Source organism: Medicago sativa, chromosome 4 (genome assembly GCF_051527215.1).
Source record: "Medicago sativa cultivar Bolivia chromosome 4, Bolivia_mono, whole genome shotgun sequence".
NCBI classification, from domain to species: Eukaryota; Viridiplantae; Streptophyta; class Magnoliopsida; order Fabales; family Fabaceae; genus Medicago; species Medicago sativa.
In genome coordinates, this window is record NC_140752.1 from 23,749,020 (window position 1) to 23,766,523 (window position 17,504).

The 17,504-nt window shown below is 33.7% G+C and overlaps 2 protein-coding genes and 1 pseudogene across 2 annotated transcripts; all 3 read right to left on the bottom strand.

Moving 5' to 3' along the window:
* Positions 1-2,048: 2,048 nt before the first annotated feature.
* Positions 2,049-5,966, bottom strand: LOC146927122 (F-box/FBD/LRR-repeat protein At4g26340-like). Its single transcript, XM_085708127.1, has 4 exons — positions 5,473-5,966; positions 3,287-3,740; positions 2,739-2,891; positions 2,049-2,555 (listed from the first exon to the last, which is right to left on the bottom strand). Exons 1-4 carry the CDS (start codon positions 5,964-5,966, stop codon positions 2,292-2,294), a joined length of 1,365 nt encoding a protein of 454 aa, XP_085564253.1. The 3' UTR covers positions 2,049-2,291.
* Positions 5,967-8,227: 2,261 nt separating this feature from the next.
* On the bottom strand, positions 8,228-10,415 carry LOC146927123 (F-box/FBD/LRR-repeat protein At4g26340-like). Its single transcript, XM_085700500.1, has 4 exons — positions 9,916-10,415; positions 8,991-9,444; positions 8,701-8,853; positions 8,228-8,518 (listed from the first exon to the last, which is right to left on the bottom strand). The coding sequence occupies exons 1-4, from the start codon at positions 10,395-10,397 to the stop codon at positions 8,228-8,230; spliced, it is 1,380 nt and encodes a 459-aa protein (XP_085556626.1). The 5' UTR covers positions 10,398-10,415.
* A 3,481-nt stretch (positions 10,416-13,896) lies between these two features.
* LOC146927124 (F-box/FBD/LRR-repeat protein At4g26340-like) lies at positions 13,897-16,160 on the bottom strand (annotated as a pseudogene).
* Between the last annotated feature and the right edge of the window lie 1,344 nt (positions 16,161-17,504).

Genomic DNA, 17,504 nt, shown 5'->3' on the forward strand with positions numbered 1-17,504 from the left:
AACAAGACCCTTTTTAATTCCATAGAATCTTAGAAAGTATGATAGAAGGACAGTTTTAACTTGGTACTAAAATGTCATTACCTGTTTCAAAAAAAAAAAAAAATGTCATTACCATGGCAGTTTGAACCACTTTAGATGCATGCACATATTTTGATAAAAAAAAAAAATGAGCATGCTCATATAAGGATTCATGGAAGTCTTTAAAATCTTGGTCACTGCAGTCACACTTACATTCATGCAATAGCCACATAAAGACACAGAAGAAATGTGTTGTCTCCTTCATGAAGGAAAAATTGCCGAACTGGTAACTCTTTTATCATCACCGTCGTGAACCACTTTTTAGATGGCAATCATACCACACCCCAAATCTTGGGTATTCGCTGGTAGATAACGACCATACCGCACCATTTACTCATCTCGGCGGCCTCTTTCAATTAAAAGTAACAAAAGTTATAAATTGGTGAAAATCTAGAGAAACATAGATAGTTACCAAAGGTCAGTAGTAGTTTTGAAAATGGGGAAGAATGACCCAAAGTGAATATGTAATCGAGATATCATTTAATTGCCTTCTAAAATTCCCCATGTCACACCTTGAGTATTTTTGGTTTTGTGATTTTCATAGTCATTTTTTTTCTAGAAAATTGAGAATGTAATATACAACTTTCAAATTTTAATACAAGACATATTTTCTTTCCATGATCTGCAAAATGCAGAATAAAATGGAGGCCCTCGTTCTATATGTGTGGATTCATTCCAATCTTCCAAATAAAATGTCATACGACCATTGGATTGCATACGACTATTGGATTGTTTGTGTCAAATATATGTGCAACTACTACTTTCGATTAAAAGTTTTGCGGTTTTTTTTACGAAATCTACAACAATTCATAATATAAAAAGGGATAAGCCATTTTTGGCTAACTTTTTCTATCCTATTCTAGAGGCAGTGGGGTTTATGTGAGGAATGGCTAGAAACTAAAGATAACAAAAATATGAAGAAATGGGGAATATCAACGGAGCATCGCAACACGATGTGTTTGTAACAGAAAAACAAAGATTGGGGTATGTGGTAAGTGCGACAGTGCTTCAAAAGTCATGCACAATTCGGCTTTCACCTATGAGATACAAAGATGAAAAAGGGGAAGGGTGGTTTCCTTGGCCACCGGAAAAAACCAGGGATGGTGTGGATTGGCCATCCAAGATGACATCAATGTGAGTACAACGGGTTATCACAACGGCGACGCAGGGGCAGACACACCATAAGGCTTGATGTGTTTGAAAACACGTAGCACACACTCATAACACCTCCCACTCCTTCTCACTCAATCGCTCTCTTCAATAGGAAAAAATCATTTCATTTAACCAACAAAATCATCTTGGCTGCAATTCTGAACCTTATGTCCCATGTCCTAATTTCTGTCTTGAAAAAAGTTTGATGAAATACAAATACACATTAATAGTAAGTTCACATTTACAAAGTTGCTCCTGGTTAGGTGAAGTTGGAAGATTGCGTTTGTTATATTCTCGTTAATTTTTTTAACCTAATGAAAATGCATAGTACACATTATAAGTTTTGCTTCCATTATCCTTTTTTTAATCAAGCCCAAATCATCTAGCAAACATGGTTCTGAGTATTTCAAGAGGGAACGTGTTCTTTGAAATTCAAACAAATGTAAACTACATTAAAACTTCTCTTTTTGTGCAAAAGAAAATATTCTTCCAATGTACTTGAAGTTGCAGTGTGCCTCTTTTACGACATGAACAAATAATTGATCCACATACTTTATTCTAATAATTTCCCTAATGATTTGCATAACAGAAATGTTATAATTATGATTGAACCCACTAATTTATTCCGTACTCATTCACAGAGAATGAAACTCGTAATTGATCCACAAACGTAAAAAAATTAGCTTAAATGCAAATACCGCAAGACTATTTTATTCTCACCTTAGATTTTATAGAAGATCAAACTCTACAATGTTTGTAATCAGCTAATAATAGAAAAGAAAGCACTTCATCAACAAAGGTGAACACAAATTAATGCCCAAAAAAACAAAGCTTTAGCTGCAATGACAATAATATCACACAAACTCACCAAGCTAATTTGCAACAAGTGGCATGAATAATTACAAATCTTGCACATTTTGCATAACATCAAACGAGTTTGAAGAAAATTTAGCAACTTTGAGTGTTACCAAGATTTGATTTGGCGTACTAAGACAAAGAGAATGGATCAAGATCTAGAGTTTACACCATATATTTATTTGGAGATACTACTCACACTAGTATCAGTCAAATGTAAGTCGACACATTTCTGAGGCTCTTGGGACATTCGATAATCTTTTTAGAATGTCGTACTTCTTATCTTGGTCCAAGGAAATATCAGCAATAATCACTGTCTTTAAAACAAGTCCTTTTTGCAAAACATCCTCAACAAATGATATCTCATCTGAAAAACCTCGAAATCCTTCAAATTGAATAAAGGTAAGGTGGGATACGAGACAATTAGGAGCACTAGGTTGTGGATCCCATCCTAAAATTGGTGACTGTTCCTGTAGGCAACAAAAGGACTTGAATAAGATACAATATTCATTGTATTGAATTAATCATGTTATATATTAAGTGGTGTACGGTTCAATAAGATGCTACTTCTAATTTATGGGATCTATTTCATAAAAATTGGTTAATTTCTCATCAAAGTTATGCAGATCAAATTAAGCTTTGATTAAACAAACCTTATCATTTTGGATTTTAAGAACTTGAAGAATAGGACATTTGTGAAGCAAGCTGAGGAGAGAGTTGGAGTTAAACCATGGAAGAATGAGATCTAAATGAAGCAGATAGCAAAAATCTTGAATATGTAGATCACGGGGTTCACCAAGCAGCCACTGTCCGCTCACATTGTCGAGTGGTAATTAGTACAAAACCATATCTATCTATATATACATATATACATACACACACACACACACACACACACACACACACACACACAGATATATATATATATATACACATACATATATATGTGTATATATACATACAGATATATCTCTATATATATATATATACATATATATATATATATATATATATATATATATATATATATATATATATATACACATACATATATATATACACATACATATATATATATATATATATATATATACACATACATATATATATATATATATATATATATATATATATATCATGATTACTAAATTACTCCATATAAATGATGAAATAACATCAAATAACTAAAATAAAACCTAACCTTGGTTGTTGAAACACTCAAAACTAGATGTTTTGTCTCAGAGAGAGTGTTGAGGAGCTTGAGTAATGGGACGTTGAAATCATATGACAAAGGATAGAGATCAAGACTTGCTTCTACAACATTATGCAAGTTTTTCATGTTTAAAACATCGCTGAATGTGTTTTGGTAAATGTAAAGATACTCAAGATATGGCGCATTAATTTCAAGCGAAGGCCCGACCTCCTCACTCTCTATTTCGATTTTCAGCCTTTTCAAGGTAGGTGGAAGGCAAACATTGTCCAAGCTATTGGTTAATAAGTTAAGATCCAGAGCTTCGATGTTTGGGCAGCCACATAGAAGTGCATTCACCATAGGCACTTCCACATATTCGAAGATGTCAATTAGCAGTATCTTCAGTGATGGTAAACTTATTGTCGTAGAGCTTTGTATGTTTAGATGAATTGCATTACGAATACTGTGGAAAAAACAAATTATTTTATATCACATTTCATAACTATTTAGCACTGATACATAAGATTGAAGGCATATACACTTTGGTGCCAGACAACAGCACAGCATTAACATATTGGTTAGATTCAATTGCTTACATATTTGCAAAGTATTATCAGTGTCGACCAGGGTGTGTGCAAGTGTTTCTTAGATTTCAAAATTCCAAAAAAGTGATTTAGCGTGTCAATTGATGACATATTGGACACCGAGACATTGGTGTTCGACAATACATGACATATTGATTACATTCAATCAATCAACCATTCAACAATTATCTTCTTCTCTCAAACACTCACTCTCTACAGTTTGTATAATTTTTCCTTTGTAGCATGTTTTATTTCAAATCATTAGAATTCTTACTCTTGAGATTTGGATTTGATCGCTTCGTCCTTAGAATTCATTCCCCATCTCAAATGGTATCTTGGGCGTTTGATATGGTGAGTTTCGGCGGAAGTTGCAAGCCGAATTTTGAGTGCCCTCGAAGTGAGAAAGGTTTAAGCTCAAACTCTCAAATTGAAGTACCCTCAATTTGAATTTGATAAAATTAAGTATAACATTTACTGCCTATGAGCTTCCACAAAGGAGAACAAAAGGGTTATGTATTCGTTGGGCGTTGCACTTTTTACCCGTAGACATCAATTGAAACGTAGGAGCCTTAAACTCTTATTGATGGATGGGGAAGAAGAAGAACTTGTGTATGATAACTTAATTAGAAGTACTAGATGAAAAGATATCGGTTGCTCGTTGTGTTACAAATAAAATCTTAGATTTGGACTTGGTTATGAAATTATGGCGTAAATTGGAGTTTGCTGGTACTTCTATTCTTGACAGAATTTTGATGCTTTCTAATGTTCGTGTTAAAGGTAGAATGTTGGAGCTAGTAAATGTAGGAACATGTACAACATTCACAGAAGACGTGATGCCCTCATTTGTGTCCTTCAAGACCCTTGGTGTGTAGAAGTTTACATAAATTATACACAGGTAAGTCTCCTTCAAATCAGGTATGTGAGAGTTACAATTGTGTCTTGTACTTGTTCATCTCTTGTGCATAGAAAAATATTGGGGGTCATTTTTTCAGTAAGAAAATTAAGTCTAAGCATTGGTTTGGTGATAGCAATAATTAATGTATCTTTTGTCAATCCTGCAACTTAGTGTTCCTATTGTTTGTCATGTCTCAGAAGCCTATCATTACAAGCCTTGGTTTTTATAGAAGATGGATATGTTAATTCAATATATCAATCAAGATGTGTGAGTCAAGGAAATTCTTCTCAAACACCATTATAAATTGGGCACAAACATCTATACCTATATAAAAATTTAATCAAAATCAAAATCTTGTAAAAAACACCGTTCATAGTTTACAAGATTATCTTGAATAATAGTTTAACTTTATGTATCGTTTGACTTTATGTTATAGCTTTGAAGGTTGTATTTAAACCTGACCTACAATCTCATTTGCAATCAGTCAAACATTTCAACAATTACCTTTTTTCAAAATTTATCCGTTCGTGGTTCGTCCCTACCCATATTTCCCCGTCTCATACGTACAGGTATAATTATTGTGTGTTAATTAGTGATTCAAAAAATCCAAAAAAAGAAAAGAAGATTAGAACGATGAGGAACCAAAGATTCAACTTTCCCACAATAACATTTTTCATTTAAAAAAGAAAAACTAGCAATAAAATGGAAGCACGTGCCTGAGTGAAACGAGGTTACGGCAAGTGAAGAGGCTCAGAGGAAGCTTGAAGTCAGATCCATTGAGGTTGTCATCGAGGTCAGAATGGAGATCGAGGTCGAGTTCCTCGAGGTGAGGCCCAATAGCGGCACGAACCCAAGTGTCAACTTTATTGGCCCGGAAATTATCGTCATTGTTAAGGGAGTGAAAACAGTTAAGACGCATCTTCCGAATGACGCGGGGATTACGATGGAGCACGTTGTTCACCAAAACAACGAACCTTCCGAGTCGTTCTATACGGTTACCAGAGTAGAAGGAGTCATCGTACTCAAAGAAATCTAGCACATGGAGCTGTTTCCAAAGGTGTTGCCATCGGCGAGATAGACGGCCAGTGGCAACAGTAGTTTTGATCGGAAGGTATGACAGAATGTGGTTGAGGACATCGTCTGGTAAACTACTGATCCTGTCTTCTTTCTCTTCCGATGCTTTTTGTCGTTTGGAGTTCGACTTTGCCATTGTGGTTTGAAAGGCGAAGACGTTTGGATGCGAGCCACAAAATACAAACGAGAGAGAGAGAGAGAGAGAGAGAAACCCTTAGAAAAGAGAGAGAGAGAGAGAGAGAGAGAGAGAGAGAGAGAAACCCTTAGAAACCCTTAATTTGTTGTTAAATCCTCCTCTCTCAATATATATACACACGTTATAATTATTCTTTCAAATCTTTCTCACATTTTTTTTTCTTTCAAATCTGCCACCTATGCCATAAATATAGAAAAAACTGTTTTTTCTCCTTTCTTATGTCATGGATTTAGAATATCAGTTTATTCTTATCTTTTTAATCTCTTAATCTAACTAATTTACATATAAAATAATATAAAACTATTTAATAAAAAAATTATATTGATATTGATATTTTCAAATCAATCGTTACTTTTCAAAATTTTATCATATTGACTTTCTTTTATTGGTTCATAAAAATTTTCTTCCGCATATTTAAGCACATAAAATCTACAACGAGTGGGGCACAAATATTTAACGTTGTTTCACATAGAAAATAAAATATATATTTTATAGAAGGGAATTGATAAGTTGTAGCCAAAAAAAAGAAGGGAATTGATAAGTATCGCAAGAGATTATCTCACGATGATTTCACGATTTTTTAATATCATTCTTAAATTTCATTCATAGTTTCCCTTGTTTTCCAGACTCAATGAAATTTAATTGGATAAAAGGCCTTTCGAGATCAGTTCGGGATAAATCCCGTCTAGATGAATAGCATTAGTATTAATAGAAACACTGGATGACACATTCAAAGGCATTAAATGGAAGTCAACATGGAAAGTGGGCCGAAACTGACAGAGATAGAGGCTTTAGACAGGTTACCTAATACACTTTCAAGTAACTCAATTATTATCATCTCTCTCTCTCTCTATAATCTATAATCTATTGATTCACTCACATAATTCAAATTGTTTTTATTTACAGTGAGTTGTTTCTATCAAGTTAAGTGACTATTGCTGACTTTAATTTATTCTACTTTCAGATTTTTTGATCATTTTGGATTAAAGGCCAAGTGATGAAGTTGGTTTAACGATACAAGTTGAGAGAAGTGCTTCTTCTGACACTTTTATTCACAAATGATGTATAAAAACATGACTACGACGTGGAACTAATGAGTATCATGCAAAGTTTACACGGGTAGACATGTTATCATACATATAAGACTATTATTGTTATGCCTGAAGTGATGATCATAAAATCTTATATCCATTTACTTACAAAACCGTATGCTTTTGATCGCCATGCACAATATAATAAAAAAAAAAAATCCAAACTGAACATAGAACTGGAAAGCTGTATTATTCTTGAACAAACTTAAATTAGAATTAAATGTTTTTATATATTAAAAAATATATCTGAAAATTTTCACTGAATAATTGATGAGTCGAGAAAATACTTGGTTGTATGGTGGTGTAGCTAAGCTGCCAAACATCGATTTGAGAGATAGGTCAGCAAGACAGTCGTATGTGTGGCTATTAAAAAGAGAATGAGAGACGCGGTTGAGAGAAGGTGACTTAAAAGGGTCACTTTGTTTCACGAATATGATACATGATGGACGCGTAAGACAATTGTGGCATATCATTCGTTTTTTGTAACTACTATTACTATATGAAAAAGATACCACAATCATGTAATCAAATTGTACAGCATACTCCTACTTGCGCCTCAAAATATCGAAAAAATATAGTAGTTGTCAAAAGATTTTTGAATATAATGAAATGCATAGTACACATTATAAGTTTGCTTCCATTATCCTCTTTTTAGTATTTCAAAAGGGAACGTTTTCTTTGACATTCAAACAAATGTAAACTACATTAAAACTTCTCATTTTGTGCAAAAGAAAACTTCCTATGCATTTGCAGTTGCAGTGTGCCTCTTGTAAGGCATGAACAAATAATTGATCCACAAACATAATTTTTTTTAATTGAATGTAAATACCACAAGACTATTTTCCTCTCACCTTAGATTGTATAGAAGATCAAACTCAAGAATACAAGGTTTGTAATCAGCTAGTAATAGAAAAGGTGATTATGATCAATCAAAGTGAACACTAATTAATGTCCCCAAAAAAAGAAGCTTTAGTTGCAATGACAATAATATCACACAGTAGAAAATCATCAAGTTAACTTGCAACAAGAGGCATGAATAATTACAAATCTTGCACCTTTTTGCATGAAAAATTAGAAACTTTGAGTGTTAGCAAGATTTTGAGATACTGCTCAGTCAAATGTAAGTCGACACATTTCTGAGGCTCTTGGCACATTCGATAGTCTTTTTAGAATGTCGTACTTCTTACCTTGGTCTAAGGAAATATCAGCAATAATCACTGTCTTTAAAACAAGTCCTTTTTGCAAAACATACTCAACAAATGATATTTCATCTTCCTTCAACAAAAAATGATTTTCATCTGAAAATCCTTGAAATCTTTTAAATTGAATAAAGGTAAGGTGGGATACGAGACACTTAGGAGCATTAGGCTGTGGAGCCCATCCTAAAATTGGCGTGTCTTCCTGTAGGCAACAAAAGGATTTGAATAAGATGCAATATCCATAGTAATGAACTAATCATGTTATACATTAAGTTATGTACTGTTCAATATGATGCTACTTCTAATTTATGTAATCAATTTCATTAGAATTGCTAATTTCGCATCAAAGTTATGTAGATCAAATTAAGCTTTGATTAAACAAACCTCCTGGTTTCGAATTATAAGAACTTGAAGAATAGGACACTTGTGAAGCAAGCTGAGGAGAGAATTGGAGTTAAACCAGGGAAGAGTGAGATCTAAATGAAGCAAATAGCAAAATTCTTGAAAAAGTAGATCACGGGGTTCACCAAGCAGCCACTGTCCGTCCACATTGTCAAGTAGTAATTAGTACAAAACTGAACCTGTCTATCTATATAGATATAAATCATAATTACTAACTTACTCTATATAAATTATGAAGTAAACAATATCAGATAACTAAAATAATACTTAACCTTGGTTGTTGAATCACTCAAAACTAGATGTTTTGCCCTGGAGAGATTGTTGAGGAGCTTGAGTAATGGGACGATGAAATCATACGACAAAGGCACGAGATCAAGACTTGCTTCTACAACATTGTGCAAGTCTTTCATGTTTAAAACATCGCTGAAACTGTATTGGTAAATGTGAATGTACTCAAGATCTGGTGCATTTATTTCAAGCAAAGGCCCGATCTCCTTACTCTCTATTTCAATTTTCAGCCTTTTCAAGGTAGGTGGAAGGCAAACATTGTCCGAGCTATTGGTTGAAAATTTAATATCCAGAGCTTCGATGTTTGGGCAGCCACATAGAAGTGCATTCACCATAGGGACTTCCACATAACCGAAGATGTCAATTAGCAGTATCTTCAGTGATGGTAAACTTATTGTCGTAGATCTTTGTATGTTTAGATGAATTTCATTGCAAAGACTGTGGAACAGACAAATTATTTTATATCACACTTCATAACTATTTAGCAGTGATACATAAGATTGAAGGCAAATACACTTTGGTGCCAGACAACAACACGACATTAACATATTGGTTACATTCAATTGTTTACATATTTGCAAGGTATTATCAATGTCGACCAGGGTGTCAGCAAGTGTTTCATAGATTTAGAAATCCCAAAAAAGTGATTTAGTAACTAAGTATTAAGTATCAATGTCAATGTCAATTGATGTCATATATTATCAATGTCAATTGATGTCATATTGGACACCAAGACATTGGTGTTTGGCAATACTTATATATTTCAAAGTGTTATGTAATTGGAATTAAGTAACTAAGTATTGGGTTACTAGCTTATTTTAAATATTAGTTTTACTTTATGTTATTTCCCGCAATAAAAATTTGTCAATTAAAAAAGAAACACTAGCAATAAAAAATGGAAGCACGTGCCTGAGTGAAACGAGGTTAGGGCAAGTGAAGAGGCTCAGAGGAAGCTTGAAGGCAAGTCCATCGGGGTGGTCGTCGGAAAGGAGATCGAGGTCGAGTTCCTCAAGATGAGGCCCAATGACGGCACTAACCCAAGTGTCAACTGAATGGGCACGGAAATTGTCGTCGTTGATAAGGAAGTAAGCACAACTAAGACGCATCTTCCGAATGCCACGGGGATTACGGAGGAGCACACTGTTCACCAAACCATCGAACCTTCTGAGTCGTTTGATAAGGTTATCAGAGTCGTGGAAGGAGTCATTGAAATCTAGCACATGGAGATGCTGCCAAAGGTGTCGCCATCGGCGAGATAGACGGCCAGTGGCAACAATAGTTTTGGTCGGGAGGTATGACAGGATGTGGTTTAGGACATCGTCTGGTAAACTACTGATCCTGTCTTCTATCTCTTCTGAAGTTTTTCGTCGTTTGGAGTTCGACGCTGCCATTGATGTCTTCACAATATCTTCAGAATGATGGCAGAAAGGTTTGGATGGGAACCACAGAATACAAAAAAGAGAGAAACCCTTAAAATAAAAACGAGAGAGAAACCCTAATTTGTTGATATATCCTCGTCACACACTATAAAAAAATAATTCTATTTTTTCTCATAAAATTTTTCAATTTGTTTTCCTCAATAAAACCTTTCTTCGTTAAAATCGTTTTTTTTTTTTGGGTCTAGTCGTTAAAATCTTTTTTTTTTTTGACAAATTAGTTAAAATCGTTTTACCCCCTTCAAAAAGAAAACAGTTACATAATTTTTTTATTCAAAAAATAAATAAATAAATCTACTTCTATTCTTTAGTTATGAAATTTAATGATCAACAAAAACACAATATTGTCTTTTTTTCCCTTTTATTGAAATAAGTGATTTTCATATATATTTTGGATTTTTTTTCTTCGTGAGACGTTTTGTTCGTCGTCTTTGTACGACGTTGTTTATCTTTCTTATTTCATTTAGGTATATTGTTCAGTTCTGATTGTCATAACAACTTCGACCAAGTGCAGATCCAATCAATGACTTTGGAGTCGTCAACGTTGCAAATCTAGGGACATGAGTATTCCGGAGATTTGAATATAATTATATGTGTAGGTTTTTGTACTTTGCCGTTTTATGTTATTAACATAGATGCTGCGAGTTTGTTCGCAAATTCATCCTTCTTTGTTTATAGCGAATTTGCATTGTATCGATATACTATATCAATTGAAATGAATGAATACATTTATTTTTAGTAAAAAAGAACAATCTTGTCTCATGTTAATCATTTGACATGTCAGCATATTTTTACCCTTATCCTTAATCTTATTATGATAAGAGACAAAATAATTGTCCAAATATTTAGGTGATTTTATAACAAAATAATTTGTTTTACACTTATTTTCTCTCTCCTCTAATTTTTTTTAAAGATACTCTTAACATTTTTCATTTGAAGATATTTCAAAAAAAATATTATTTTCATTTGAAGTTCTTTTTAGATTTAGATTTTTTTTTTAAAATATAACAAACGGATGCAATACTTTTAAAAATGATTATTTTTTTATTAAAAAGTTATTATTTTCTTGAAAAAGTCATAATGAACAGACTCTAAGAGCAACTTTTCAAAAAATAGATTATTTCAAAGGGGGAAGAAAATAAGTATCAAAAGATGAAGGTATTTGGTAACAAAAGATTCATTTTATAAAGTTGTAACCAAACAAATTAAACTATTTTTTAAATAAGTGATTGTTGTTCTCTCAAAAAAAAAAAAAAGTGATTGTTATTACGATTAACAAACACAAAAATTGTTATGCTTATTCATAAAATATCCAAAATATAATCTATAATTTATTGAATGTCAAATTTTATAAATCTATAAAATACTAGCCATATATAATTTACATTTACTTTTTTTGAAGGATATATAATTTATACTATTTATTAAAAATATGTTTTATGGTGTTCATGTGTTTTTATCTCATACCAGGTCTATTTGACGCAATAAACTACCTACCCATGATTTTTTTCTGTTTTAGGTAATCAAATGAAAAATTACAATCGTTTCAATATTTAGTATACAATGTTGTTAATTTCAATAATTAGTACAAAAAATAGTAATAAACATAAATTCTAATAAAAAATAATAAATACATTTCACTTATCAATAATATAAAAAAAAATATGGGAGAAACATTTATCGTTGATCGTTAACAAATCACGGGAATAATACTTTCAAAGTGAAAAAACACAGGACTATTTCTCAGTAATACATATTTTTGCATATAAATTTATTCAATTATATTTTTTTATTTATAGGCCAAGAGATAGGTCAGGCATCAAGGTGAGTCTGAAGGACGGATACCCCCATCCTATAATATATTATTAAAAAAGGGGAAAATATATATACAAGAGCGAGGGCCAAACAAAAACCCTCAAAAATCAAGAAAAACGAAATAAAAAATAAATAAAAATGGCCCTAGAAGAATGCTGCTCAACCGCCCTTGGATTCACCCTTGGAACGCATGTTGTAGGAATTGAGTTTACTTATATGTTTCTTTTGCTTCTTCGTCAGATAAGGCGTAAAGGGGACATCGGATCTTTACCTTGAACAATATATTCTCTAACAAGATCAAGTTCCTTTTGAAATTGCGGATTAATATACGCAGCTACATCAGGATCAGCATGAATATTCTTAATTGCTGCCACATTATCTATAGCCAAAATGAGTGTTAAGTTTGTAGATTATAATTGGCCGCGTTTTGTTAAAACAAGTGTTCTAGCAAGATGTTGGAAAAGATGGCTTGACATGTTAGTATGACATCACAACGTACCTTATTTCGTATTCTTGGATGTTTATTTTATGTGTGAAGTTTACTGAAGATTCTCTAAAGATTTTATTCACGTGGAGTGTTGACCAACAAGCATTTGTTTTCTAGAAGTAGTGATAGGCGACTTAGATTTGTCATGTTTCTTAAGTGTGATGTTGTAACATTTAAGGAAACATTTTTTTGCTTCGGAATATTGTGCTGAAAGATCGTGTGGACCAGCTGTGTGGTTAGCCCGTTTTATGCATCAAGCCCATTATGTATTCAGGCAATATAAAGGAAGACTCAAGACCTAATTCAGAACTGAAGCCAATATTTGAAAAAGAGTCATTTAGGATTTTAGTCTGTTTTTACTGTTTGTGAGAAACTCTTGTATCACCTTGATGCTAGAGTTGGACTTGTAGTTGAGTTTTAAGTTCTGAATCACTCGCAAGCTTTTAAACAAGAGTGGATTCTGTTTTTTCACGGAGTGTTTCTTCATTTCATTTGTAATTGTTGATTATCATTAGTGAGTGATTGACGGGAAGTGGGAGGGAGTGATTAGTTGCGGAGCTAGTAGACTGGAGATAGTTTATGCAGGCTTCAGACTGATACTATTATAGTGGATTTCCTTCCTGGCTTGGTTGCCCCCAGATGTAGGTGACGTTGTACCAAACTGGGTTAACGAATAACTTGTGTAATTTACTTTCAGCTTATTTATACTGTATGGTAATTGTTATTTGTGTTGTCACGATGTCTTGACATTGTGCTTGCATTCCGCGTGTCTTGACATCTTGTTCAACATCTTTTACTGCGTGCCAGAATTTTAGTGAGAATCGGATGTTGCAGTTCAACCACCCGCTCATTTGCAATATGCTCTAAAATCGTGCTATTCTGCGGTGACTGTGAGTGGTGCCTATCTATCTCATCGGTGACATTGTGCAACGACATGTGAAATGAAGTCTGAGATTTTTCTATATGTCTTCTAGCAAAAGAAATAACATAAATATGACTTTCTATCTGCACATCAATATGGTCTGCTGGCAGCTTATTTTGAGTAACAGGTATATCAATGCTCGTCCTCTCTGTCTGTCCTTCGGCAAAGTCAGTCCCAAGACTAACTGCTGAATCTGCATGCATCTCCGTCTGATGAGGAGGAGAAACAACCTATGTCGGAGCCTCAAAAGCTTTGGAGGAGCCAATGTCGGAAGGATTATCCTTCAATTTCAATCCTTGCGTGGACTGCTTCTGCGAATGTTCAGTTTTCTTCCCCTTGTCCATGCGAGGAACCTTCTCTTGTTTGTCTGATTTTTTCGGGTGTAACCAGCAACAGGATGTCACATTATGTCCAATACTTTTTCAATGCATGCAAAAGTCTGGTAACCTCTCGTATTCAATCGCCGCATCAAATGCATAACCTTTCCGTTCCACCATAATTTCATTAAAGATGTTGCGGGAAAGGTCCAAGTCCATTAAAAGCCTTACATAATTACCAAACAACCTGTTCTTCGTAGCATTATCAATTAACAAAGGAGTCCTGATAGCCCCTGCTATTTCATACAAGGTTTTCTCCATCTAATATTCATGTGGCAGTTCCCATAATCGTGTCCATACCTGAGCATGTGTCTGTCGTTAAAGATGTCGAGCTTTATGAATTGATGTTTGGGATGATGGATTAACGATTATCAAACCCTCCGCTTTCGCTTCCACAGTTTGATAATTGTTAATCCACGTTAAAACGGTGAATCTAAATTAGAAATTAGGGTTACATAGAAATTAGGGTTTAAGCTTGGTTCGTTAGGATTATGTCATTAGACTTTTCCAACAATCCCAAGACAAAGAAGAGTCTACTCACTAACGTTCATTGTAGACATGGGGGAAGAAGAGAGAAATCAATAAAGGAAAAGAACAATAATATAAAAGTGAACTTTTATTCCAAGAACAAAAGATGATTGTTTATGATGGAGTGCTACTCTATTTATAGCTTTACAATTGACTTAAAATCTAAGCAACTATAAGGGCAAAGCAGTAAAACTACAACAGACTAACTTGGGCTTGAAGAAAAGCAGGAAAAGAGTATCCTGGAGGGTGGCACGGCCATGCCACATGTTGGCACGGGCCGTGCCAAGCTTCTGACTTGGTAGAGACATATTTTTGTCTCGTATCTTCGTATTCTTGTACTGTATTTGCTCCAGTCCTCTTTCTTTTGCTCCAAGACACCTTCCACCATATATTCGTTCCTAAAATAAAATAAAAAGTAATTTAAAGTAAAATATTCAAAAGGGAAATAAATATGCAATAAAATAAAATCAAATCTAAATAAAACTAAACTAAATAAAGCATTAAAATAGACTAATTTATGACTCATCACCTTTATTACACCTTTTTAATTTATTATTATTTATATGTATTAAATGCAGCCATGAAGATTAAAATAATAAAAGCAATAATTTTGGGATATTTTTTCAGGGTATTACTAAGTACAATTGTCCTTTTTTTTTTACGATAACTATTTAGTTATTTTTTTATAATCATCCATTGTTTTATTTTTTTAAAGATAATCATCCATTATTTTGTTTTTTAGAGAAATATTCTGTCCATCGTTGATAATACATGTAGATGGTATATCCATATAGATTTTTGAAGTAATATTCCATATAGATTTTTTTTGACAAAATATCCCATATACATAATAATACATTTTGGTAATGTCTATTCTTTTTATAAAATAGAAACACTTAAATGATAATAAATAGAAAATAACATCCTGTCAAGAAAATAGAGAAAGTGTTTCTACATTTAGTTTATTTTTATGTTTTCGAGAGAGTTTATATTTATCGTTGAGGAGATGTTGAGTTGAGCTTTGTTATGTTCAAAATATTTTCTATATTTTGAACATTTGTCGTTTAAAAAATCAAACCTATCAATATAAAATGGAAGCACGTGCCTGAGTGAACGAGGTTAGGGCAAGTGAAGAGGCTCAGAGGAAGCTTGAAGTTGGGTCCGTCGAGGACATCATCATCGAGGTCGGGAAGGAGATCGAGGTCGAGTTCCTCGAGCTTAGGCCCAATGACGATAGGAACCCAACTTTCAACTGAACGGGCACGTAAATTGTTGTCGTTCATAAGGGAGTGAGCACAAGTAAGACTCATCTTCCGAATGCCGCAGGGATTACGGAGGAGCACGTTATTCACCAAAACAACGAACCTCGTGAGTTGTTCTATACGGTTTCCAGAGTAGTACGAGTCATCATATTCAAAAAAATCTAGCACATGGAGATGTTGCCATCGGCGAGATAGCCGGCCAGTGGCAACAATAGTTTTGATCAGAAGGTATGACAGGATGTAGTTGAGGACATCGTCTGGTAAACTACTGATCTTGTCTTCTTTCTCTTCCGATACTTTTCGTCGTTTTGAGTTTGACTCTGTCATTGTTGTTTGAGCACTTGCCATTCTAGTGATCAATTTTTTTCTTTGACTTCACAATATATTCAGAATGATGGCACAAAGGCGAAGAAGTTTGGATGAGAACCACATCATACAAACGTGAGGGAGAGAAACCCTTAGGGTCCGTCTGGTGCATATGATATGATAGAGATAGGATAAGATATGAAACTGGATAAGGATAGGAAAGGATATAAACATGATAACGTTTATAACAAACATGATATCATATATATCATAATTAAATGACAAAAGTACCCTTTTAAGTAATTATATATTTTAACCTTTTTTAATTAAATATTATTATGCTATTATTAATTATATAAAGTTATTGAAAAAGAATTATTTCAAAAAACAAAAAGTTACAAAAAAAAGGTTAACCTTCTTCTTCCTTCTGTCAAAAAAAAAAAACCTTCTTCTTCCTTGTTTTTTGTTCGACAGAATTATTTCAAAAAACAATTCTAACCCACGGTTGATAGAAAAACAATTCGAAAAAACAATTCTAACCTACTGTGCTTTTTCTTCATTAGTTATCATATTCAACACCCGGAATTCTTAAGCTTAGCTCAGTTGGTATGGATAATGCATAATTATATATGCAAGGTCTGGGGTTCGAATCCCGGCCACCATAAAAAAAATATTCAACACCCGCAATTCTTAATTTGTTGATAAATCCTCCTCTCTCAATATATATTTGTTGATCCACATTTTAATTTTAGAAATAATTTATTCTTTCTTCTTTTGGTTAATTCCTTTCCAAAAATTAAGGCTATGTGTTTTATCTTCCCATCTTGGTTCATCTTAGAACTCTAACCTAAATTTTTTTTGGTTACACATGATAACTAAAAACAAAGTACTAAAGATAAAAAAATACCCTAGAAAATAAGGAGAAAATAGAAACTCTCCTGAAGCTTCAAAGTTGCCTTCCTCTTGAACTGCCACAGTTCTGAACGAGAAATTTTGAATAAGGAAGGCTGGTATTTATAGTGAGAGTTTCTAACTGGGTTTGGGCTTAAAACGCAGGCTAAACCCACAAAAAGCATAAAATTATGCATGTTCCCCTCGCAATTCAAATGCTCGGGGAGCTTGGCGCATGCCAAAGGCGCAACAAGTGCATTTTGGGAGATGCCCAAGGCGCATGGTAGATGCCTAAGGCGCATGGCATATTTTTGCCATGCCCAAGGCGCATCCCATGTGCCCTAGGCGCATGGTATTGCTTTCTTGGCGCAATTTCTCATATTTTCATCGTTTTCTCCCTAGGCGCATGGTATTGCTTTCTTGGCGCATGGTATTGATTTCTTGGCTCTTGATTATTTTCTATATTTCTATTAC